At 40.8% G+C, this 26,983-nt stretch overlaps 1 protein-coding gene across 4 annotated transcripts in view; it reads right to left on the bottom strand.

Moving 5' to 3' along the window:
* Positions 1-24,644, bottom strand: part of tnrc6c2 (trinucleotide repeat containing adaptor 6C2) — a 54,618-nt gene extending 29,974 nt beyond the window's left edge. For 2 of the 4 annotated variants that reach the window (XR_003272625.1, XM_026170582.1), the window contains exons 1-4: positions 23,761-24,644; positions 13,647-13,747; positions 12,701-12,722; positions 1,246-1,647 (exon numbers count right to left, since the gene is read on the bottom strand). Coding sequence is in view for 3 of the 4 variants with exons in the window: in XM_026170582.1 (XP_026026367.1) it covers positions 1,246-1,647; positions 12,701-12,722; positions 13,647-13,709 (487 nt within the window). In the remaining variant the exon portion in view is untranslated. Of the gene's footprint in view, positions 1-1,245; positions 1,648-12,700; positions 12,723-13,646; positions 13,748-16,754; positions 16,876-23,760 lie in introns of all 4 variants that reach the window. The other 2 variants (XM_026170583.1, XM_026170584.1) reach the window with 2 other exon arrangements.
* Positions 24,645-26,983: the final 2,339 nt, after the last annotated feature.

The following is a 26,983-nucleotide window of genomic DNA, read 5'->3' as shown; positions in this document are numbered from 1 at the left end:
CTGACTGTAATGCTGAGGACTGTAGCCTCCTGGCTAGCTAACCATACACCGCAGCAGCTGCAGATTTGTTTACTGAGTAATCCGTGTTCGCACAGCAAATTTAGAGACAATAATGAAAACCAGCACAGAGCAGCATGATCAAAAGCTAGAGTGGAAAAAAAAGAGACAGGAGAAGAAGCTCAACAAAGATGCAAGCAGATGCTCGTGCTAGATTCTGCTCAAACAATGTGTGGTGTTCTACAGAGGTAGCCTCACATCTGTGTCTTCAAAGCTACGGCTTGTTACGTTGGAGGATGAGAAGTACCCTCACTTTTGCATCTGTGTACATTAAACAGATGGTTAAGATTCCTTTAATAAATAGAAGAAAAATAAAAAGTGACTGTATGAAAAATGCTCATGTCCAAAACCAGAGAAATATAGTTGTAATATTGATATAAATGGCCATGATTTAAGAACACATGACTTGCTTACAAATACACACAAACCACTGTATAATGAGCCCCTCAAGGCAGGTTCAACATTAGTGAACTTCAGGGCCAACAAAGAGTTCATTAAAAGCCTACCGCTGGTGATTTTAAAAACAGTGCACAAGGCTAAAACCACTTAACCAAGTTCTTCAAACACTAAAATATCCCAGATGGCCTTTGATTACAAAAAAAAGAAAGAAAAAAAGACATAATTGTCACCGTTATAAGTATCATTATTCACACTAATACACGTAGAAAACACAGACATGCTTTGAAAACATGCATCCAAGTACCAGAACCTCATTACTTCAGAATAGCCACAAAGGGAAATGGGGAAAAAAGCAGCAATCAACTAAAAAAGTCTGAGGCCCGTTTTAATATGGTCAGTCTACCCACAAAATTTTAGGTGGCGAGTCTTGTCATTACATTTGCTGACAGAGAAAGTGCAATTATAATCACTGTTTTTACTGTATTGCCAGTACTGCTTTTCTTATGCGTCTCTAAGAAGAAAAAAGGATGCAAAGTTTGAAATGAAGTTACATCTACAAATGCAAACATCTCTCTCTCATAATCCATCCCAAGATGGATAATGGTTCCTGAATGCTTTAGGAGGGTTTTTGTATATCATGTATATGTATTGTATTATTTAAACTCACTAAAATGCACATCTAACAAGGACAAAAGTCACAACATCACCCTAAAGCAACCACTAAAAAATATATATATTTATATGAGAAAGCCATTTGGCCGCAATGTTTTTTACTGGACTGACACAAACCTTGGTGGTGTTTGCTCGCAGTGGACGTGGTAGAGTTTGTGGTAGTGCTGCTGGTACTCGTAGAAGAAGAGTAAGATGCTGAGGGTGAAGAGGAGGAAGAGGAGCAAGAGGAGGAGAGAGTGAGAGTGCTGAGGGCTCCTGCTGGCAGTGGCTGGCCTCTCTTCAGTAGCTGCTTGTGCTCCTGCTGACGGAAGCGCGGGGGCACCTCTCTGGGTGGGTAGCGAGCACTGGCAGAGGACAACTGGCACTGTTGCTGAGGGGGAGTCTGAGTCAGGAGCTGGCTACTGCAGGAGGCGCGCTTGCCATTGCCAGAAGAAGAGGAGGAGGAGGAGAGGGGCAGCGTGGGGCTGGCGGGGTGGTGGGATGGGCCGGGACTGGGCTTAGTGGGAGCAGGCTCTGGCACTGGACAGATACAATACATGGGCACACAAGCATTCACACACAGAAAGACAGATGCAGGTAGCAAGGTATTAATGTCGGGGTTAAGTCACTATTAATACTACACAGAGCAGAAGATATTTATTTGTCTGGGCAGTACCAACACTGAAAAAGGCTGAAAATATAGAGCTATTCTTTTTTTAATAAGAGAGCTGTCAACCTTTTTAACAGAGCCATATGTATAGCCCACAGCATGCCAGCACATTAAACTTGTCATCTTATCAAATTATATCCTAGCATATTTAATGGTCTTAACTACAATTAATGACACTTGAAGTCTGATGAAAAAAGCTTTAAAGACAGTTTACTAAAAATAGATGTTCATGCAGTTTCTGTAAATTCAGTGCATTTCATTTTATTTATGGTACTATCCAGGTAGTGAGCAATCTAACCTTTTCTCTGCACTTCTCCTGTGAACTATCACCTGAAGTTAACTGCCTCATGTAGCCTGTTGTTGAGCATATGTTACTGACCCAGATGCAATCTATGAAAAGGTCAGATTTTTTCTGCTGAAAGAACACCAACACACAAACACGACGAGATACCTCCTTTTCTCCTAATTAAACTCGCCTCTCTATCTCTTCCTTTCCCAGCACAGACACGCACACTTACACACGTTTCCCTTCCCTGCTGGTTTGGCCTCAGTCTGAACCTTTCCCTGTGGTTACACTGACCAGCCAGCCATCTAATCGAGTGTTAGCCTGAAAGGTGTTATTATTAGTAGGACTTGGATAGTCAGCAACCAAACAGATTGGCTTTGCTAAAGTTTTCTCTACAGGGTGCTGTAAGATTACACACTTCTTTATCGTCATGGGAACTGAGCAGCTTGTTGGTGTGAGTCTGTGGCTGTAGCATGTATAAGTACTCTACCTCACAATTTCCTGCTGCACAGAAATATTTGCTTTCATACTGACATCAATAGCTTGTAACTCAATAGCTGCTGTGAATTACAGTTTTTTGGTCCAAGGGAAAATACATGATGAATAGTTGATGATGTTATTTTCTATAGTCCCTGGATAGACACAACCATTCTACACAACAGCTGAGACTGCCTTGACTCAAGGGAGTGGGAGAGGGACAGAAAGACAGTTCTTGTATTTGTAGAGGTAGGATGGCCAGTTTGTTCGAATGAAAAATAAATGGAATAGAAATTAATTAGTCCAAGCTGCAAATATCCTATTATCTGTATTTACTTACATTCTCTTTCTTTATTACTTAGTTAATTAAATTAGTTATGAATTTCTTATTCTTATCATTACTGGCTGCAAATGCCTATCTACTTAAAAATAATTGAGTGATCTCATCTTCTTATATTGCGACCAAGCTAAGAAAAACTTTACAATAATATTTGCATCCAAACATTTTCTTTTAACTATCCGGTATACCTCCAAAATTTAGAATTTAACAGGAGGAAATAAAACAAAAAGAAAATTGCTCATTTTAGTTACATTAGGTCAGAGCTGTGGCCGCAACTCATTATCTGAGATCTATACTTGGCAACTAATGTTATATTTTTATATTCGTCAAAGAACAAACCCATGTGATTGATTTACTAACGGACAACACCCTGGCATGTCCCTTTAAAACTAAAAAATGTGCTGTGTCCTTCCCTACCTTTGCATTCTCTCTAGTCAGGGCACTGCTGGGGAATTCCCCAATATCACTCAGCTCTTTGCCCAAAGAGGGTCTCGTCCCTTGGTTGGACAGACTCTAGTAGTTGTTCTGCTACTGAGATTTGCTGTGAACTAGAAGGCCAGTGCTCCAACCAAAGCTCACTTTGGTGGCAGAGCAGAATAAGGCTTACCAGTTTGCAGGTGCAGTCTAACAAGGTGAAAATGGAGGTCATCCACAGAGGCGACTGCTTTTATTACTCAGTTACATGTCACTTAGCAAATAATATATTTGCAGAGAACCACTTAAGACCTACATTTTCAATATTTAAACATTATAAATGTAAATACACAAATAAACCTATAATAAAATATAATGAAATACGCTCACCTTATTGGGTGTGTTGACAATCATGTTTTTGCATTGGTAATTAATAAACATTTTCTATAGTGATAAAAAGATTCAAGGTCCTGTTTGCCAAAATACTACACGTGTGAATTGGTTGAATATGTTCAACTTCAATTTAAAATTAAATTAGATTCAATTTCAAATTTTACTCTGAGAGTCTGAGAGGGAAGAGCTCCAGTGGGGTGAGATGGTACTATAAGGTCACTCAGATAAGATGGGGTCAAACTGCCCACTGAGATCACCAAACGCTGGAAGGTTATTGCACTCTGACCATAGTTGCTTGCAGCTATATTTAGGGGTTCAGTCTCTCTGGTATGAGAGTCTAAACTACTCCTACAGCAGGCCTATACTGCAGTGGTAGTAATTAACCACACAGTGACATGCACACACCAGCCAACATTACCGCATAGGAGGTTAAAATAAATCAGAGTGCAGAGGTATTCGCTGTGGCTGCCAAAAGCTTGTCCAAAAGCACAGCTGAAAACAGAGGCCCTCTCAGGGTGCCTACCTGCTGAAACACACTAACAGCAGGGGAATTTGCATTGATCTGTATCAGAAAGAAATACAAATTACAACCACTCACTAATATATGTTTTTTTCCTGTAGAGAGTATTTTAAGTATTTGTATTATTTTTATTTGAAATCAAAACATAATGATCTTTAAAAAAAGAAATTAAAAAAAAAAATCCACTTCCCATACACAAAGAGTGTTATTCCACAGGCATACAAACGCACATTTAAGGTAAGAATTTTATATTTTGCATAGTATTTGACACATACAGGCAAAAAGACACTTTCATAGTTGTTTTCATCCAATTCAATTGAGTTTTTAGAAAGAGAGAAAGAGGGAGCCTGTGAGAGAGACAGGGATAAGAAGAACCTTCCCCCTTCCAGCAGTATGTGGTTGGCTGTTGGCTTGGAACTGCAGCTGGTGACGCACATCTGATTTAATTCAGCGCTGCCCGCCTGACATTGTCTCAGCCAATCGTACACCGGTATGGTGAATACACGCCGCCCTGCCCCCTTCCCTTTCTGTTCTACCCACTGTTTCCACCCGTTTCTCCCCTCATCTTCCCACCAGCAGGTTACTTCGTAGCCCCAGTGCTCGCTCACTCTCTTGCCATTCCTTTTTTCCATGCCTCCTTGTCTTTCACTGCTCACTATGTTATTCTCCCTCAGGGCCTTTATCCATCTTGATCCCTCATCTCTAGCCTTTCTGTCTCTTTTCACCCATGCCTTGTTTCTGTCTTTTTTCCTTGCCATGTTCTTGTTTCCACTTCCTTATCCTTCCACTCTGAATCTCAACCTTTCATTCAACCTGCCTTTATACCTTCTTTCTTCTCTCTTTGGTCTTTCTTCAAACTCCAGCCCAAAGTTTCTACTATACATCTTTTGCTTCCAGTTCTCCACATTTCTGTTACAAAAAGGAAAATCTTTTTTTTTTGTCTGATTAGCCACACACACACACACACACACACACACACACACACACACACACACACACACACACACACACACACACACACACACACACACAATCTGTTTGTTGTGGTAGTAACAAGGGTACTTTAAGACAATGTCTTTCACACATATACAATAACTATTAAACTTTTTTTTTTTTTTTTTTTTTTTAAATCATGCTGTCAAAACTTCCTTGCAAGGAAGCTTAAAAAACATCTCTTCTATAACACTTCCAAACTGGATAATGTGTAACCACCCTCAGTGTAATCTGTATTTAATAAGTACATCAGAATTGAGAATGAGAATTAATGCTCTCCTGAGAGGGAAGTAATGTGCGCGTGTGTGTGTGTGTGTGTGTGTAGACAGACAAAAATGAGACAGCAAAAATGGCTGTCTGAGTGCGTAAGAGGTGAGAAAAATAGTACAGACACTGTTCCCCTCTACCCTGCACAAACATAAATACATTTAATGAGACACGTCTTTTATTTTGCTCAGAGAGATTCCTAATCCATGATGGATGGTTAAGTGCTTTTGAAGAGGTGGGGGGGGGGGGGGGGGGGGGGGGTTATAGAAAAAGAGAGCCAAGGAGAAAAAAATAAAATAAGAGGTGTGTGTGTGTGTGGAAGGTGGAGGGGGTCCCTTGGATAAGTGTATAAGTATAAAAGATTAAAAGAGGAAAGTGAAGCATATGCTGGTTCACTGGGAATGGCAATGAAATTTACTGAATAAATTCATAATTTATAATTCACTGTTTATTAAGCTCTTCTAAAAGGTCCAGTATCTTTTCTTAGAGATTCTAACTCAGATTAAAAAAACAAAAAAGCAAAAGAAAACATTTTATAAATATTCACTCACAAGCAGGATTTAAAAGAATCTGAAGACATATTTACTGGGCATTTAAAATCAAACTACAACTTTTCGACAATATCTCGATAAGAAACTAATTTTTAAAACTGCAAGGAAAGACAAATGGACTATTGGAAATAACTGTTTTACTAGCAATTGTAAATACAAAACTATTTGAAACTTCAACTAGTGCTGTGAAAACCAAATTTAGGCTTTTATGATGTGGTGGTCTGGCCCTTAGTGCCTCTAACTGAACCTGAAAATGAGAGCCAATTAAGTAAGCATCTGTATCAAGTGCCCTGCAAATTCCATTAAACCCTCCAGCTCAAGGACTCTCTGCAACCTCGCACCAAAGTTTTAATTAAAGCAATTCTTTTCACTAAATGGTTAATTACACAATCAAAAGGATCAGTGGCTTAAGAATAGTCTGCAAAAAAAACATTTAAAAAAAAACAAAAAACTTCAGCCGCAAACTGAAGTTTATAACAAAATCACATATAGAACTGAAAATCCACGAATGAAGCACAAAAAGAGGGTATCTGCTATTATAAAGAACTGATTTGCTCCTTGAGCTTAGTGCCAGGCAGTGCAGGTTCACAGATCTCTTCTATTGTCTGCTGAGCCACTTTATTATGCAGCCATGTTTATAGAGGGGGGAGGGACAGACGCAACGCACAGGCTTCTATGCCCTACACGGTGCCAAATTTCTCAATGTAACAACATCCAAGAAGCAGAAAAGGTAAAGAAAACCCCTGGAAGGTTACAAAGTGCATTACACACAATAACTTTTTACAAACTGTGTTCGACTGTGTGTGCTGCAGTGCTTCCTCTTTGCATATGTAAACAAGGCAAAGAAAGAAAGCATGTCTATACCCTAGCAAAAGTAGTGGAACACAGACTAAATTTGCAGGCAATATGTAAGCAGAGGCACTAACACCACAATCACCACATCAGAGTCAAGTCCCTCCCCAGAAATCTGATCAGGACTCCTTTCATTACACTGCTCTGTGCATTTCATCTACAATTCTCACAATTGGCACAATATTCTTGTTTACCTGGAGACGCCAGTTGCTGTAATTTGTTACTTTCTATAGCAAGTGTAATAAATGTCTAAATATAATCAACAAGCATTGTGAGTATAAAGCAGATGGCAATGTTCTGCAAAGAGACGTTGGTTCTACAAAGAAATTAGGTTTGGCTGTTTCGATGAGATGACTCTTCACTTACAGGCAAATGCATGTGCGTGTGTCCGATTTTGCACTCAAATGGTCAAGTGGGTGTGTCTATAGAGAGCCCCATCTGTCTGTATAAGAAAAGAAAAAAGAAAAAACCACACAGAGAGAGAGAAAATTCTCACCCCTCACCCATCCTATAAAAGGACCACTACTATAGAGACTGACAGTTGCCTAATGCACCTCCATGTGCCTGTTGTGACCCCTTCTCCCACCACGCCTCTTCTACACTCTCTCCATAATTAGTGCCGCCATATTCTGGCTGTGTCAGGTTCATCTCAGCCGTGTCTCACCTGCTTGTTAGTATTATGACAGAGTGGCCTCAAGAACCCCTTTTTGCTTTTTAACCCTAATACCAGCCAACTTCAAACGAGGTAAAAAGCCTTAACGAGATCGCACTACACCTCTCTCCGAGGTCAGTGCCTGAGTGCAACGATCGGCTGTGAATCCCTCTGGCTCTGATAGCTCCATAGTGTGATTCAAGGTTTGTAAACTTTTAAAGGCTGATACATAAATGAGGAACAAAGTCTGCCCCAGTTATAATGTTAGTGTTATTAGAGTCAAGGGAGCTCAATTTGAGTATCAGTTTAACAATCTGAGCAGAACTCATTGGGGGTCTACAAAAGAATGTTTTCATACATAGGTATTTTATGACTACAGGTCCCAGACATTATTGCCTTACATTTTATACAAAAGACCACTTACATGGGTGAAAAACAAGTCAATCCCCATAGACGTCTATGCCCAACTATCTAAACAATCAAGTACAGAACCCTTAATTATTAATTCTGCATACATGGGAGGCACCCATAAAGTCTTTGGATGAAGTATTGGCTGCTGAAGGTCAGTTTTAAGTCCGACTTAAAACTGGGCTTCCCAAACCTATGGGTCACGGTGATTATGGACATCATTGAACTTGAACTGTAAGTCAGCTACAAGTATAAATTGCCATATGGACAAGATCACCTTTTTGGGGGAGCAAGCTGCCATATGAGGGGGAGACCAGACAGTTTTACAACATTAAACAAACAAATTGGCATAGACCTCGCGCTTCAAAAACAGGCTTAAGTGTCATTCATATCCTTCTCGATACATCCTATTAATCTGCCTGGTATTTGACATAAAGCAGCTCTCCGGTGGGGGAGAACAAGGTGATGGGGGAGGTATGTGAGGCTCTCTTGTCAGCAGCTTGTGAGTGATCATACAACATGAATACGGAGGGAGGAGAGCATTGTTTAAGTCTGAGCGTCCCCCTTGTTTTCCTTTATCGCTTCCCTTGGTCCATTCCTACATCCCTCACTTTCCCCTAACACTTGACATTCATGTGGGGTGAGCACACAGGGGGTAAAGGAAAAACAATTATGCTTGGCAGTCATAAATCCACAGGACGTAATTCACAAGCTATTCACTATTAATTCATTCAGTGTTTAGAAATGTGTTTAACAGCGGAAAAAAAGCAGCCCAAATGTTAAAGTAAATTAGCCTCTAATTAGATTGCAATTCATGAAATTCCATTTGAGCTGTGTTGACGCAATTAATAGCATGTGAAATTGCGAATGAATCCAATGCGGTATTAAAAGGACACACTTGTGTTTATGTGTGTCTGTTGCCACTTTGAAAACATAATGCTGTTACCACCATGGTGACACCGTGTAAATATGTTTCTCCTCGGATGCGGTCGCTGGGACACGTAGAGGGTAATGAAACAGGCGGAAGTAACAGCATGGTCAAAGAGGAGAGTGAGGAACGAGGTACTGACAGACAGCACATTAAATTTCCAACCTTTCATCAGGGAAAAGCACACAAGCAGGAGAAACAGAGACTGCAGATTTTCTGATTATCGGAGAGTAGGAATGTAAGAGACACAGCGTGGTGTTCCTTGTGGCTTTTTGTTTCTAAATGTAGTTTTCTAATTTTTTTTTGTTTTGTATTTTTGAGTTCTGTTTGTCTAACTTCCTGTTTGGGCCATGTTTTCTTACAAATTCAATCATATTTGTATGTCCGCACATGTGTTTGTGCATGCTAAGAGCAATCTTGGCAAGGACATTATTATCTTGGCAGTTTTGCAGTTAAACAATGTAAGCTTCCTTCACTGAAAACATATTGAAAGGCTCCAAGTCGCTGCAATGAGCACGTTTTGATGGCTGTGGGTATCAAACTCACTACGTACCCTGTGTCTCTGTGTATGTGCACATGCTTTTGTCAAGGTTAGTAGATATGTGTAGCAATCAAATCGACTGATTGTGATTGCAGCAGGAGCAAAGATTGTGATGAAGGTGCGTTTGTGCTGGGGGTGAATAATCAGCGTCTCCGAGGTACTGGGGGACCAAGAGGGGGGAGGATGGAAAGGCTCTGTATAGGCAGAGGTCCAGCCTGTCTGTGCGTGTGTGTGTGTGTGTGTGTGTGTGTGTGTGTGTAGGAGGGAGTGGGGGTGGGTTGGGGCAATGGGACACTGCCTCCTGGAACCTTGCATTCTGTGAAGCTCCATGCCTAATAGGGGGCAGAGAAGTTAATTCCAGTGCGCCGAAGCTTTATCTCATTTTCATACATATGAACGCGCCAGGCCGAGATCGATTACCGCAAACAAATTGAAATGCCTGGGACCAGGGAGGCCTGCAGAGAGGAAAGCAGCAAAAGGCAGAGAGGGTGGGGAGTGGTAGTGTGTATGTGACTATGAATTTCTGAAAGTGTATAAGGAAGACAGAATGCACTGATATGGATGGAAAGACACAAATCACTACCGCATACCGATTTCCCCGGTCTTGCGTGCATACACGCGAGCAGACACACACACACTTACACCTCTATTATTTAGTGTCATGCATGAAAACCCATCTCATTCTAGTCGATGCCACGTTCCTTTTAAAAGCTATTGCAGATGGGAGGTTATAAGCAAACTCACAGAAGTCCTGATTTCTCGATTAGTCTTCTTTCACCTACTTTCTTTATCTGTCTGTTTGCATGACTACCCACTACATAAACGCAATCAGTTTCTCATCCCATGTCCTTTTCCCTCTCTATCTCTCATTAAACACACCATAAAATAAATCTCCATGTCATTAGTCCTCTGCTATATTAGTGTCGTCATTGACTCTTGACGGTCATTTTTGGCACTTGTCTGCTGCTCGCTGCTTCATTACTTCCCTTCCTCTTTTCCTTTCTTCATTTTTGCTTTTATGTGGAACCAAAACAGCTCGTTACACTTCCTATTTCTTCTCTCTCGCTCCCTTTTTTCCCTTCGTAACTGTGCCCTAATCCATGGGTTTCTCTCCTAAAAAGAGTTTTCCCCCCTTCCCTTCTTGGCATTTCAATTGCTGCATCACACATCCAACATACACAGTTCATACAGCGCAGCAAGAAAATATGAAGACTGTGCTATGCTTTTCATTATTTAGACATTTATTTGGCACACTGGCTTTCAAATCTAACAATGGAAACATCAGTGTAGCAGGATGTGCTTTATATATAGTGCCTACATTTTAAAGCAAGTTAGTAAAAAGGGCTCCTGAACTGAGCAGCACAGTGAAGATGGCTGTAAAACATGCTTTTCAGAGCACCACCGGTGGCTATAGCACATTTCTGCTCATGTATATAATGCATCTAATTACTTTCAGTGCACTAAATTGGAGGGTTTGGTTTTTAATAAAAAAAAAATAAAAAAAAAATAGCAACAGCTGCAGATTTGCAGGGCCAAAACACATTACTGGTCAAAAGGTATTGCCTCATATTTAAATACAAGATCTCTGAAGACAAATAGGAAGATGCACAAAGAAACAATGCAGGCTTTCACAACACAAAACAGCATGTGACACGTATTGTTGGCCACATCCTGTGGTTAGGTGGACGGCTACAGCCTAACAACATAATCTTTTCCATGCTCCTTGTCTAATGCATTATGCGGATCATTGGTAAAGTTTGAGAAAACAAATAAACGTGCAGCAGTCCTGCTTGCCTTTAATGCGTCATCAGTGACCAAAACATACATTTTCTGTTGTAAATGCCAGCATACATGTGTGAAAGTAACGTATATTAGTACAAACTGTTTCTGGAAAAGATCTCAGTGAATATGTCCTGTGTACAAAAAAGAAAACCCACTATAAAATGTGCCTCTTCACTCCTGATGTTCTTTGTTAATATTTGTGACAAGCCCCCATCTGAGTACTATGCAAGCAGAAGTCATACAAATGTTGAATTGAATTGTAGCCCTAGAGGAGTCTGATATTTTAATCTCTCACTGAAGCAGAAGAACAGTGGCATTAAATGCTTATTGAAATTGGATGCATTCAGCTTTGTAGGCAGCTTTGAAACTTGGTTAATAGGTCAAACTCACAGACAGTGCAGTGAAACACAGGGAGGGTAATTAAATAGGCAGGTCAGAGTCCAAGGCAAGCTGTGGTGACCTTTGTTAAAGCCTCACAGTTTCACCCAGATGGCCAAACTGCTGCTCAAACTGGCAAAGTGCAGGTGCTAAGAGACACACTAAGAAAAAAACCCAGACAGGATGAAATCTTCTGCCATCTTCAATCCAACACTACCATGCATTAACAGAAACCTTTAGTTTAGGTATTTAGCATTAACAGCATTTTTTTAAGTGTCAACACAGGAATAACCTCACTGTGTTGCTAAGTGACAACAAAGCGGGAGGGTGTGCTTGATAATTATCCTCGTCCATGATGTATGAAAATTCAGGTTTGAAAGCAGATCGCAAATTATGGAGGCAATGGAGCATTTTAGATGTTCTTAACTAACAATTGTTCATTCCTTTTAATGCAGACAGCTGGGACACAACGCTTCCATATTTCATTTTATACCGGTATGCATGTGGATGTAAGCTACTGCATTAAAGTAGAACTCTATTTAGAAATCTATTTATAAAACAAAAGCATGCAAATCTATTGGCTGTACAGATCGTTATACATGTCTTACTTAAACAATCCAAATTACAAACTTGTTACAGGAACAAGAACGCTGAGAAACTATTTTAACATCTTAAGAAATTGCAGAGGGGATATGAGGACACTGTTCCTTTAGTTTTGCATTTCAGCTGAACACCATTTGCTTCTTTTATCCCACTCATCCTCTCCCTTCTTTCTATAGCCCATCCCCCCATCGCTTTACCTACAGCACACTCAGTGAGCTGTCTGGGTCCCCTCACGCCTCACTGCCTGGTGCTCCTGGCATACTGAGCGTCACTCTGCATTAAAACGCCCCTGTATTTGCTCTAATGAGCGTCTGCATGTGTGTGTGCCGAGTCAAACAGCACAATTGTGCATGCATGTGCAAAATGTGTGTGTCCATCTGTGTACAAGAATGCTAAATGCTACGTGTGTATAATGCATAAATAATGTGTGTGCCTTTATGTATTAATCAGAGCTGATTAATGTACATCAGTGGCTGGAATGTAGTGTTAGAAAATGAAGTATATGAGAGGGTGTAGTTTGTCTGCTCATGACACTCACCTTTGGGTTTCTGATCAGCAGCCTGCAGAAGAGAAGAGAAACTGATTTAGGAAATGAATAGTTTAAGTATGATGTTCACAAATAAATCAAACGACTAGTGCTACCGAATAAAGTGAGCCTATCGTTTCAAGACATCAGTGAACAGAAGTAGTCATTTGGTCCTTTAATGGAAATTTGCTGCCTACATTTCAACAAATCAACCATTAAGCACTTACAATAAAACCACTCCATGCACAGGGGCAACTTAAGTGAAGGCTAGTATCCTATCTATTTTAATAACAGAAAAGTGTGTGTAATGGATAGCACTGAGGTTTCTCACGTGACGTCATGCGCACACTGTGCGAGACATATCGGACATGATACAATCACTGTTTGTTAGGTCGCTGGATGTTTGGGCTGTTGCTTGGTGAAATCAGTCATAACTAAGGTGGTACTTTGGTTGCTCACAGATGGCCACGGTTGCCTAGAGTTTTTCATGTTCGTCTGCAAATACTTGCCAGCTAGAAGTGGAAGTACTTTATATACCAGAAATGGAGAGGGTTCATCTTCACAGTAAAAGCTGTACTTCGGCGTTGCAGCCAACATGTTTCAAAGTGTGCAACTTTTATTGTGAGGGCAAACTGTAAATTTCCATTGTGCATCACACTTTTACGATTTCAGCACAGCTCAGAGAGTAGCTGGTCAGGCTACAAGGCTGCCACTTCCACTCAAAACAAGACTGCAGCAATATGCTAGCAACCACAAGGAGGTTTTTACCAAGAGGTTGGGGAATACATGTTTCCCTAGTGACAGGGGGTCACTGACTGGTCCAAAGGCCTGTCTGACTTGCCGGTTATTAACTTGACCATCACAATGATTGTCACATGTCCAAAAATGGTGGACAAGTCAGCATCACTTGATTAGCACTCACATGTCTGCAAAGCCTTAATAGGGGTTTTATATTCACCTTTTTCTGAGCAATTTCCTTCTTGGTCTTTTCTTCTTGTTTTTTCTTTTTCTTTTCTTCCATCAAATGGTTCTCTTTCTTCTGTTGCTAGCTTCTCTCAGCTGTTCAACAAGAAGGGGAAAGAATGATGAGTAAAAAAGAAAAAAAGAAGAGCACAATTAAGGAATACTTCTACACATTATAACTGGTATGATCTGCATTGTAGACTTTGGACATCAAGAGTTATTCAGAAACATCTTGGCCCCACACTGTAAATTGTTTGTTTTGTTCATTTTTAAACTTTAAATGAACTTAAATGGTAATGCAATATTACTGTTACTTTTTTTTTTTTAATTTCAGGGGATTTCAAGCATGTTCAAAAGCACACATTAACTTGTAGTACCTTCCTTATGAGCCATTTGTAAGTCAGGGCCAAAGTGCACTCAGAGAACGTAAAAAAAAAAAAACAACAACATTTCCATCTACAAGCATCACTGCATACAAAAAAATCAATCCAGGAACTTGTGATAAACACTTTCCCTCATGATCAAAAACTAAAATGTAGAAGGTGAAAGAGGAGGACTACTCGAGTACAAAAAGGAAAGGGACAGAGGGGGAGATGAAGTGAGTGTGAACAAGAAGGCTTAAAAACAACAAACGAGTCAAGGGGAAAAAAGAGGAAAGGATTTAAAGGAGCAAAAGGAATAAAACATGAAGGCCAACAGACAAAATAAAGCACGAGTTCTTCTAACGAAGATCTCCTTTTAGTGGGAGTGTGGTTCCAAACTAGCTAGATAGCTAGCCTAAGGGCTCAGGGGAAACTAAGTACTTCATTTCAGTCTCCATTTGCTTTGGCTCAGCTTTAGTGACAGCTCCTGGAAACTATTAAAGGCATGAGCTAGAACACAGGCAGTGACTGTGTGCATGCTTTTAGGCTTCACCAAGTGCAATGGACATCAATGCATGTGTCATATTCAGTGAAGGGAATAAAGCATTTTTTCACATACATACATAAGACTGACATTATATCTGGTTTAGTGAAACAATTAGCACAATAATAATCAATATGATGAAAAATCATTAGTTAAAATCCCAATGTTGATAAATGTGTGTTATCGACCACAACTGAACAAAACACTAAATATAAAAAGTGCCTACACAAGCATGGATATGAATCAAAGTCTGAATATATGAATGAATCATAACTCTCCTAACAGAAGACTAATGGAAGGCCTGTCTCCCACTGTGTTGCCCACTGGCAGTGGGAGGGAGCTGTCAATCACAAAGACAGGAGAGGCTTCAATGAGACAGTCTGATGGTGCAGTAATGTCTCTATGGCAGCAACGGAAGAGGAATCATATAAAGGGGTTTGGGCAAACATACAGATCTTGCATTACTGCTCCTCCAACTGTATTTTTTTTTTCAGAATCAGAATCAGAATACTTTATTGATCCCTGGGGGAAATTATTTTAGCTTCCTTGTTCCTTTTCCTGCTTCATTGTTCTTCCTTTCTCCCTTACATTCACGCATACACTCAACACAATCCCATTTTTCATTGTGCTATCTCAACAGCTCACTGAACGCTAGGGCTGTGCGATATGACCAAAATCTCATATCCCGATATAAGAATTCTATCGTCCCGATAACGATATAAATCACAAAAATTTAACATTTTCTGTAAATTCTGTGAATCTCGGGCAGCTCGACTTGCGTGAAGTGTTTCCAGCTGCGCGTCCTTTACCTGGAGTCGACTGTTTTAACTAAGGCGTGAAACTATACATTTTTAGACATAAGTTGTAACGGCCGCCGTTTTCTTTGTATTTATTACACGGCGTGCTGCGGGTAAAAGCCTGTTCTAACGTTTGAGTCTAAGGTTTATTTTTTAGCACCTGGCGGCTCTTTTTTACTTCTAATCCGTTAATAATCTGCTCTTTCACGTGATTCTGTTTATTTTGAAAAGTCTCAACAGGATCTTGAGCTTTATTGTGAAAGGTTTATGTGGAACATAAACAAGCGGACACGCGATGGTGTTACCGACGTTGTTGCTAATGACAACGCATAAAAACAGGCGCTTGTCCGTCAGTAGTGTGGTTATTTACATATAAGAGAAAGAGAGTACTTTAAGAAATTAATATAGCCACTACAGTGACCATCAAAACGATGAAAAAATATTACCGTAAACAGCTTATTTTGCCACACCACGAAACAAACGATAGCATAAAATGAAACGATAGATGTTTTTATATTGTCATCCGATATATATCGTTATATCAAACAGCCCCACTGAACGCTGCCCTCGGGGAATAAATAGGGGTTCCATTATGTGTGGATGTGATTGTGTGATCCAGTGTGCATACAGATAACGGTATGGAATATGTGCACTGTGGATAGGAGTGGGAAAGTTAGAAATTTCAATACTGGGATTTCTACATTTGACACAATACCAATAGATTAATGATATTCTATTCCTTTTTCGTGATGTTGATAATGCTGCATCGATACTGTGAAAAATGACCACTGAAACCACTTCAAATAAATGTGCAACAAAAAAAAATTCTATTTTGACAACAGTGTGAAGTGATCTTACTCTTTATTAATTCTCTTCCGTATTTGAGACCATTATTAAGTATAGTATTAAGTCTCTTTCTGGCCACCTAACAAGAAAATAATAGAAAATGCTGCACTGCTATAAACATCTAGAATAGGAATAGGAAAAAAGTGAATGAAAAGCTTTGCCGATGGAACAAATTGGAGCGACTGGAGGAAAGAAATGGACAAAGGAGTTTTAGGTGACAGAAACTATTTTTGTTTTCCTTTCATTTGCTAGTGACAGAGTCTCTTCTACTACAGCTCCTCCTGATAGTCTTTATACACAAAAGATTGCACTAGTGTCTGTTTACAAGTATTGCTGTCACTATGAGGGTTGGACAAAAACAGGTCCAAGTATTAAAACAACAAAGTTATTATCCTGATTTCCTATGTGTCACACTCTGTAATATCATTTAGGGTAATGTCCTAACAGCATGTGAATGTGAAATCAGAGAGCGGGCAGTTGACTTTTGAGCTTATGTAGTCATCGTCAAAGTTAGCTTCCATCCTGACCTCTGTTGACCCTACATATTGCATTACCTGCCTCTCTCCCCCTTTCTCAGTACTGCTGACAGCAGCACTTCTTCAGCAGTGATTCTGGGCTGTATCGCTCTCTGCCACACTCCCCAGCATCAGGTTTACCCCCTCTGGCAGTAAGACTCTGCAATTAGGGAAACATTTCCCATTTTGACATTAATGACCTACAAAGCCAGCGTGTGTCACTTAAGGTTCTCTTAAATTAAAGGGACTTGCAACACCACAGCCAATAACCAGCAATCAGCTCATATTCTTCCCCATAAAAAGATATGGTTAAATGACATATGGAGATTTGCAGATAAAAAGACAAAAATCAATGCAAAGGTGCATTTAACCCAACAAAAAAATAAAAATTAATGTGTCTCCATGTTGTAACTGCAGAGCTCAATTGTGTATTATAACTATTATAACTGACTACTGACCAAACTGACCACTGGAAACTCGTGATTTCATATCCAAGCAGGATCCCCCTTTCTTACTATGCTAAATACAACTGCTTAATATCTCTATATGTGGGGATAAGTTACAGAGGAGGAGACATGACAAGAAACATGCTATTATACAGGAAAGAGGTTAGAAACTCACTACACACACACCAACCATGCATAAAAGCACAGACACACACACGGGACCAGACAGTCTGATGCCTGTCTTCTTCCGCCAGGGATGCAGAAAAGAGGGAGGAGGGATGGAGGAAAGGGAGGGAGCAGGCGGAGGATGAAAGCAGACGCAGAGCAATACCAATTAAGAACGACAGCCGCCAGAGAACTAGACAGGGCACACAGAGAAAGAAAAAATACTGCTGGAAAAGGGCAAAGACCAAAAGAATCCTCACTGGAGAGGAGTTGGAAACAAAACTAAATGAAGCTCTATTGAGGCTGGCAGACCAAGGAGAGACTGGAGGACAGGGGTGGAGTTTGAGGGGGGGGGGGGGGGGGGGGCTGAAATATTCGTACACCTTGATCACTAGTGTCAAAAGAACCAGACAGCAAAAATAAGGTTGAGGGCAAAAGATAATGCAAGGCTGGTAGAGAATGGGAAAAATGGAGGATAACTGTGCTAATGTTATTCTCTGCGTTACAATGAAAGGGAGACACAGGACTTCAAAAGAAAAAGAAGAGCAATCAAAACATGGAGAATCATGTTTGGAATGGCTACAGACAACACCACAAACACAAGAGTAGGAAGAGGAGTTTCCTCTCTTGGGGCAGGGGGAGAATAACAGAGTCAAGACTCATGACCACAGATTGTGGTAAATCTGCCACCGCTGCCATTCAGAAAACCACCCATTCCTGTCGTATTATGGAAGCTATGAGACTCTCCAGAGCCTTATTACATGGAACATTTTAGGCAGCCTTTACCTGGGGAATAATTCCTCAATACCTGCTAATACTGCAACACACCCCAACTAATCTCCACAAATGTGTGTGGGAGTGCATTTGTGTTTTCTCAACCTGAACAGCTTGGGGAAAAGAAGCCTGTAAATTCCACGGTTGGTAAGTGCTAATAACAATCTTCTTGTGTTTTCTATCCTTCAGTCTCAGTGAGTGCTCGGTTTGTAAGCATCCTGTGCATACAGTGCATGTCGGCTTTGCTTACAGCCGGTGGTCAAAATGGTCTATGAAAACATACAGTGCACTTTATTGCTATTAGACTAGGCTTGCTCAGTGAATTGTGGAATACATATTGTATGTTGGTAAAACCTGTAAAGAAGAGATGGCCCCTGGAGAGCAGTGTTTTGGTTCGGCGGGGGGAATACTGGGGAGGAAGAAATGTCAAACAACCACATATTAGGAGTCAGTTGTACTATAAATAACAGCTTTGAGGTTTGCTTCCAGAAAATTCTCTCTCACAGTCTTGGCTGCTGCCTCTGCCAAGCAGATATGAAACTTTAACACAGTGGCAGCTCATTAAACTGAAAAACAGCACAATACACAAGACTAAGCAAAGCCTGGTCCTTGCCATCGCCACTGCTAAAGCTTAGTGAATTCAAGAAGAAGCTGTCAAGCTGAATGTGTTGGTGTATGTGTTTATTTTTGAGTGCTTTCTATAGCTTGACTGCACTGTCGGCGTACCAGCAATTCTACCATTGCCAGTGGCACTTGTCTCTGTCAGCTAGTACATCTGGCTACCTTACCCACACCTAAATGTTATTCTAACCTGAGTCATAAACTGAGACTTAACCATCAAAGAGTCCTTTGAAGGTATATCAGGAAGTGAGGACTAACCAAAATTTCCCTACTTTCCACCAAATGATCACACACCCAAGGCTGAAAAGACAAAGTTCTACTCAGAAAAGATTGATATTTAAGCACACAGGCATACACAATGTCCCATCAGCAATTTACTGACTGCCAGCAGTATAAGCAATCAGTCAGTCTCTGAAAGTGAGAAGCAAGCCTGCAAAGAGATGCAGGAACAATGCCTAGAGGAAAAGAATGGCAGAAAAAGCCACAACAGCTCCTTCTGTTTGGACAGCAGATGAGATACAGATATTCTGACACAAAAAAAAGCCTACATCTATCAAAGTGAAATGAAACATTAGACCATTTTTTTTTTAAATTTAAAGTAAAAATTGGCTTAACTGATCTAATAAGAATAAATACCCACCCTAGGTCTATGTGGCCAATAACAATCCTCAGAAATGTCTTGCAGCTATTGGTTGAGAAAAAACTGAGAAAACTACTAATAAAGATATTTAAATATGAAAAATACTTGCAAAATGACATTCCTGCTGCCTTCAATGGTTTGTGCCTACTGTACTATGCTAATTTGCATATCAGCTATTATCTTGTTTTATATGTTTTTATTCTTCCTACCTTTTAATACTGTTCTTGTTGTTTTTGTGTTGTAAGGTGACCTGATTTGCCACCAACAAACATGATTTATTTTTATTTCCTATTGTTATAATTTGTCATGTATTGAAGTGCAAATTGAGCTGTGAAAACCACTTTACATCCATACATCAATAAAAGTAAAAGCAGACGGATAAAGTTCATTGATTGTATTCAAGTTTGTGTTCAGGGGTAAGAATTGACGTGGATTATCAACCAAAGCCATGACCCCAGTGAAGGGAGAGCTAGTGCATGCTAGTGCGATTTACACTGCCATAACTGAAAGCTTTGTTAGTGCTGTAGGGACCAAGTCCTGTTACATAATGAGGAAGGATGTCTGTTGATTTTGAGCAGGAAATGGGAATATTATATGGTTGCTTGTCCTGCATATTCTCTGTCAGTTTCTATCTGATGCCAATCTCCTTCTGTCCACGTCTCTCCAATTAGCTAACATGAAGTAGAGGGAGGGACCGGGGCCTCAACCAAACCTCGGCACATTGAACATTCCCCTGGATCCCTGCCAAGACTCTCAGGCAGCAGCTCGATGGGTTTCAGCTTCGCTTCCCCCATCCCCCTGCTTCCACCCAGTCCTAGCTTACCCTTGGTGGGCCCCTAAAGCCCCTGCCCCCTCAATTGGCACAGAAGTTAGATAAGGAGGACAATTACACATCCACCTCCCTTTAGTTTGTATGTGTGGCTACTAATCACAAGAAGATTCCTTAAACTGCCACCTTTTACTCACAACTTAAACTAATTTCATCCATGCCTATTTAGAGTGCATCTTCAATTTTTGCAAATTCACAAGAAATGCCAGATATGGGTATGAGAGTGTAAGACGTGGAGATCACATCTATCATAACATGAGATCACCATCTTATACCAAAACAACAGTAAAGCCTGGTCTACACGATGGATGGATGTAACCTAAAAAGCTTTGTTTTCTAGTTTACATCCATCGAAGGACACTGTAACCATTTATGACTTTCTGGTGCTCTGTTATTACAACTGCAAACACAAAGTACAGACACACTCCCCCCTTAGGGGTGTGCCCACATAAACACTACTCATTTGGTACAATGGCTAAACCAAACACCATTGCTTGGTAAATCTAGATCCTGCCCCCCTTGACATTAAAATAGCAATACAGTGAGCAGAGGAAGAGGTTAATGGCTTTTGGCAGCCCCCTATTCAATCCAGCTGATTCTACTGTCAATGTACCCTTACTTGAGGAGCACCCTGCGGCGGTGTTAAGCGCGTTATCTATCGCGACTGTGCCAGTTGTTTGAAAAGCCTCATAATCACAGGCTCAGTAACTACCACACTAAAGCCTGGGATAGGGTCAATGACAGGGGGAGAGGACTGACAACAGAAGCAACACACAAGTCCAACTACAGGGGGCTTCACCAGGGCCACAACAAAATATCTGACAAGGAAAATAAACTATTTTACCACTGTACAGAAAAATGCATGGTGGATACAGTATATTTACACTTGGCCCTGCAGTGGAAACAAGGCTAATGATAGTAACTTACACTGGTGTTCATGTTTTGTCTGCAAAGGGTCAACTAAGGATAAGCAACTTGGGTTTCCTTTCAAATAAATGATCCTGCCCCTTTAGTGATAAGGGGCTGCAGATGGAGTTACTGCCAAGATTTGTCCTCCCGGCATTGTTACAATACACTCTAATCAAAACAGTGTCTAGATGCCAACAGCCTAAAGCCTGGTTAGATCCAGAGCCAACATGGGTAATGTGTTTCCTGCCTGCAATGCTGCCAAAAAGGCAAAAGAAGTAATACAATTCATTGAGTCTGAGCCTCTGTGAGATGAAATTTCTCATTTTGAATCCTTTTGCATTTTGGGACTAAGGTAAACGTCACAAGACCGAGCTAATTTAATTCAGAAATGTTTTAATGACAATAGGACATATACCAATATTTATGCCACACTTTCTGCATATTTAATACATTTAGGTTATTTTTATACTACAACTGTTACATTAACAGTGACAGTGGGCTAACCACTTTCCACACATAAATACAGTTCAAATGAATTGAAGTTTTTTTTTTTTTTAAAGTTAAAAGTAAAAAGGAACCAAGCAAATCTTTAACACTGTTTTCCCATCGGCAGTTCAACTTATAATGTTTTGCTTATGTTGACTAATTCCAGCAGGGAAGACTACCTAATTTACTGCTGCAGGTGAATGACATTAAGCGTATTTCGATACATGTTTCGATACTGTTGGTATAGTACTTTCCCTTCGTGCTGGAAGTAGGGAATAAACTCCCCAGAGTGTCTCTCTCTGTCTGCTTTCATTAGCAACAGTTGCTAGAGTTGCATGTACACAGAGACTACTGCACTGCTCCCTCAGTATCACAGTACAGTGGACAGTGGCATGCAAAAATCAGTGCTACACCCCCAGATACTCCACACTGCTCCTGACTGCTTCTGGCAGAAAACCTGCACCTTCATTGCAGCATAACATGCACTGCCTAAGGAGTGACCCCCTCAATGGTGATCTAAGGTCCATGTGCAATCCCAAAATTTACCCTAGTGCCTTAAACCACTTGCTGTGGTTTAAGTGCTAGTTACAGTTGTGTCTGGTAATGGTAAAGGTAATTGCATGGTATTTAAGAAAAACTAAACTCCCTCCTCCTTTTTGTTCCACGGTGAAGAGCATCCTATTCTCTCCACTCATTTTGGACACCCCCCAAAACATCTTTTCAGAGCTATCCCCTTACTGCATGCTCATCAGCCTTGAAGGACCCTTAGCTCTGGGCAAAAAAGGGCTGTGTGTTTGTGCCCGTCTGTCAGCTGGCCGTCTAGGGTGCACTCAAGTCCTGATTAACAACTGGAGGGCATTACTTAATGGCAAAGGTATTGAGCTAGACATAAATAGTCACACAGTCCCATGGCCAAAAAAATGAAAGGCATTGCACATGTGCAGACACTGGCTGAATATGCCACAAAAATATTTACATTCACAGACAGTGCATATATCCATCATACACAAAAATAAACCATCCCCATCTGACTGCAAATGTACGGTGTGCCACTACAGCTTGGGCACATTTTTCATTTCATCACCTCACTGATGTGTGACGGTAGAGATAAGACAGTGGTGACAGAGATGTCAGAGGAGGGGTGGAGGAAAAGGGGGTTTGAAATTGAACAGGAAATTATGTACTTCAATTAAGACACGCGGTGGAGATATTAAAAGCTATACTCCAGCGCCTGGGGACAGGATGCACGAGGGGGGGAAGCAATGGAAAGCGACAGTTCAATCCGAGTTGGGAAGGAGGGGTGTGGAGGAAAGGAGGGAAGAGAGACAGGACAGCTATGTTTAATAATGTACTAAGAATTAGTGTAGTGGAATGTACAATGGTGTACAAGATACATAATGTGATACAGTTGAACCACAGACCGAAGCGTAGCGAAAATTGGGAACAAATGGGACTGTGCCTTTGCCACATTTAAGAAAAGTGTAACTACATCGGATAGGCACGAATTAAAACATTTAACGAAAATATAAAAAGGTGTTACAGCCCTAATGCAACTCTGTGCTATCTGCAATCAAACTATAACTATAAAATTAGCGCCCCATTACCTTCTAATAACCACACAGACATTGGAAAAGGCAAAGCAATTCTCCCAGTGGCTCCAAGAAACCATCACATTACACACTCACATGTACATAGTGTGCTCCAGCGCACTCAGCCAATCATAAAAGGGCTATGATATAACACAAAAGTTCCCAACATATTCAAGACCCTTCAAATAAATACACTAAAATTAGTCATCAAACCCGTGTCTAAAGGCACATCTAAGAATACCTCGGCTCAATCAGTGTTTTCCTTTGCCGAAGAATGCCCTGCATAAACAATGTGAGCAGAAATCTGGGCAAAACAAACACGCTTAGTAAACTGTTAATGGATGTTTTAATGATGTAGTACTTGAGCGTTTGCCGGGGCATTACCGCTGTTGTTAACCGGGCTTAGTCTGTATGTCAATGAGACTAGAGCTGAGTGATATACTTTAGCTTAAGTATAGAGGAACACGGCGATTTTCATTTTTCGGCTGCCGCTACAATTTTTGATTGCCAAACGTTGATTAACATTATTCATCAGTTTGCCAAGAATCTAAAAATATATATAAATAAATTACATGTATAAACTTACCTTGCTTTAATCACAGCTTTGGCAGCTTTCAGTTAAGAGTCGATGCATGGCAGGGGGGGGGAAATGCATAAAAGCATTCTCCGATGTCTTTTCTAAAGTTACCCGTAAAGAGATGGAGCAGAGATTTAGTCGTAATTAAAGTCAGACTTGGTAGATAAGCCGACTGCTGCTGTAGCAGCTTGGTGACAAGATACCGAGGTAAACAACGGCTACTCAGCCAGATATATACACAGCAAGTACGGTAATTTATGCTTTGAGCAAGAAGAAAAAAGATTAAAAAATAAAACCCAAAACACATACGCTGTGAAATTATTTTTACCAAAAAACAATTTGTTAAAACGTCACGATTTAACGGGGGGAGGGGGCGGGGAAGCGGACGAAGCACCACTAATAACAAAAACAAAAAAAATACGAACACGATTAAAATGACTTTTAAAAGCAGCTAAATTATGTAAGCTAACGTTAGCTGGTTGGCGTCGTAAGTCGTCGACCGTTGCAAGGTTTTGCAAACCAGAGAAATCAGGCAGTTTTCGTTAAAAAAAAAATCGCCGATGACTTCTCGCGGAGCAAGCCGACGGCCGTCAGCCAGCCACCCAACTTGTTTTAAAGTGCAAAAGATTTTTGTTGTTGTTGTTTAAGTCGTCGGTTGGACGACTAGCGACGGACTGGCTACCGCAAATGCAAAATGAGTAGCGACTCCGGGGAAATACATTCTGTGTTGATCCAGACGGCGGAGCGGACACTCATGGTAGGCGTTCAGTGAGCTCTCCTTGACAGTGGTCTCGCAGCCATTTTGTTCAAACTAACAACACTGCAGTCTCCGTCTCCTCCTCCCAGGGAGCAGACAGACCAGGAAGTCGCTCCGGATACGTCACTCCCGACCAACCAAAACACTAACCCCGCCCACTCGCCCCGCCTTCCTCCGGTCTTCAAACCTCCCGACTGGCCACCGAGGATGGACCTTTTTAATACAACCATGCGACGGACAACCAGGAAAAAAACAAAACAAAAAAGGGACAGAGGCAGCCAGCTCATATGTCCAGGGTAATTGCTGAAGCGTGCAGCAAGCACTGTGTGCTTAAAAGAGAAACAAATGTGAGACATGTCATGCTGTGGAAAGAACATACATGAAGAAAGTATAGGCATTTTGAATTATATACCCAGCAGATTAGCTATTTAAGTCTTAAAGTTGCTCCAATCAGTTAATTTTAAGAATGGATCAAATTACTCAATATAATAGCAAAGACAATGTTCATAGTTGCAAACCTACTTTTGTTAGTAACCATGTGTAATCATTTTAGCCTCCTTTTAACCTATAGTTTTTGTTTAAAGGGCCACATATTTTACATAAGATTTCATATTTTATCTAGTACAATACATTATGTGATGCATAACTAAAATGGTAAATGTGTATAAATTCCATAAGCAACTGGCAGTTACACTGTGAACTTTATTTAAGCAAGTGAAAATAAACCCCCCAAAAACTGGGGTCAGAGAGCCAGCCCCGGGTTGCTCTTACCCAAGATGACCTTTGTCAAGAATCTCTTCATCACATGATGTCCAGAAACACTGGGTGATAATTTTAGGCTATTCACAACATGATGGATGAGGTCGCCCTTGTGCACCCTCAGTCGCGTCTGCAGCCATCTCACAGAAAGAAAACGCAGCCCCTGTCCATTCTCTGCACTCCTTTCTCATGGAAATGACCGCTCCATGCACACACACACACACACACACACACACAGACAATGTGTGGTGGGAACAGGTCAAGACTGTGTTCCACAAAGAGGAGGGCTGACCAGTGAGAATGCTCCTATACATCGCAGGGAGAGACTACTAATGAGAAAGCCAGGGGCCCTGGCCAAAAGTTTTTTTTCTTCCTCCTTTTCAAGGCAATATGCCCAGAGCTATTAAATCAGCAAGCTCCAACTGAATGGAGAAAGCAGATGCTCCATGCTCAGGGGTTAAGAGAGGTGAGAGCAGAGGGGAATGCCTTCAGAAACGCCTTAAGGCAAGTGTAGTGCAGGCTATTAAAAGGGAAAATGCAGGAATTCGCTTGTAATGTGTGCCATTTGAATAAGCTGTGTTCCTAGTAATCATTTTGTCCCTGAATTAATATAATACGCTTACTTGAAGCGTCAATTCAGTGATTTATTAGGTCAAGAAAACTAAAGTGCATTACTTAGGAGATATCAAAGAGACACAGAAATGCATGCAGCACAAAGGACAGGTCAGACTTGAGACGAAAACTGTGGTTCGACACGATCTCAGCCATCAAAGGCAAGAGCTACTCAGGTGTATGTGCATTAAGAAAAAAAAAGACAGGGAGTGTGTCTTTCCTTGAGTGCAGACATTCACATGTATTTTATGTGAGTGTGCGCTCATCCCTCCCTGTTCCACATGCGCTCTCCAACTCATCACAGCTATTCTTTTAGGTGTCTTTGAGATGTTTCTTTGACTTCGCCAATTTCCCTAATTGCTTTCACATTTAAGAAGACTGCTGACAGAAGCGAGTCAATGGGAAAGGTCTGCCTGACATTCTGATAAGAAACAACCCAGACGAGCTGTAGTACTGCAGTGGTGGCAATCGCTCACTTCTTCTCTTCTTAGACAATACACCTCTCCTCCTCCTGCTGCTCTCGCCATCTCCTTCTCCTCTCCCCATTTCTTTTTTTTTTTTTACTCCGTGCTCTTCTGCCTTTTGTTTTAATTCCAGTTCAATCACGAGCTCTGTTCCGCATAAGGTTTTAATTTCAAGCCTGCTGCCAGAGTCTGCCACACGCGCACACACACACACACACGCGTGCATATTCACCCAAGTATGCATGTGTATACACCAAACCACAAATTCCTATGCTTACCGCGCACACTTACTCACGTCACAAGCACGCATACACACTTGTATGTTACAAGGCGACATGCAAATTTAATGCACGTGCTCTCTGGCTACGTCTTATCGAGACAAAGTATCTCCTACTTGAGACTTGAGACTTTAATATGCGCACACACACATTATTAAAACGCAGGCGCATCAGACAAATTACATAACCAGAATCCCGAACTGTATTTTTCCTTCTGAGATCAAAATCTAGTTTATGAAAGATCAGGTAGATTTATGGGATCATTAAATGAATTCATAGCACTTACAGTCTATGTTTCTTTGCCTTACTCAAAAATACAAAGCACCTCTTCAAAGGTACTACCAAGAGCTTTCATTTTGTGG

This window comes from Astatotilapia calliptera, chromosome 6 (assembly GCF_900246225.1).
Source record: "Astatotilapia calliptera chromosome 6, fAstCal1.2, whole genome shotgun sequence".
Lineage (NCBI taxonomy): Eukaryota > Metazoa > Chordata > Actinopteri > Cichliformes > Cichlidae > Astatotilapia > Astatotilapia calliptera.
This window is presented reverse-complemented; position numbering and strand designations above follow the sequence as displayed.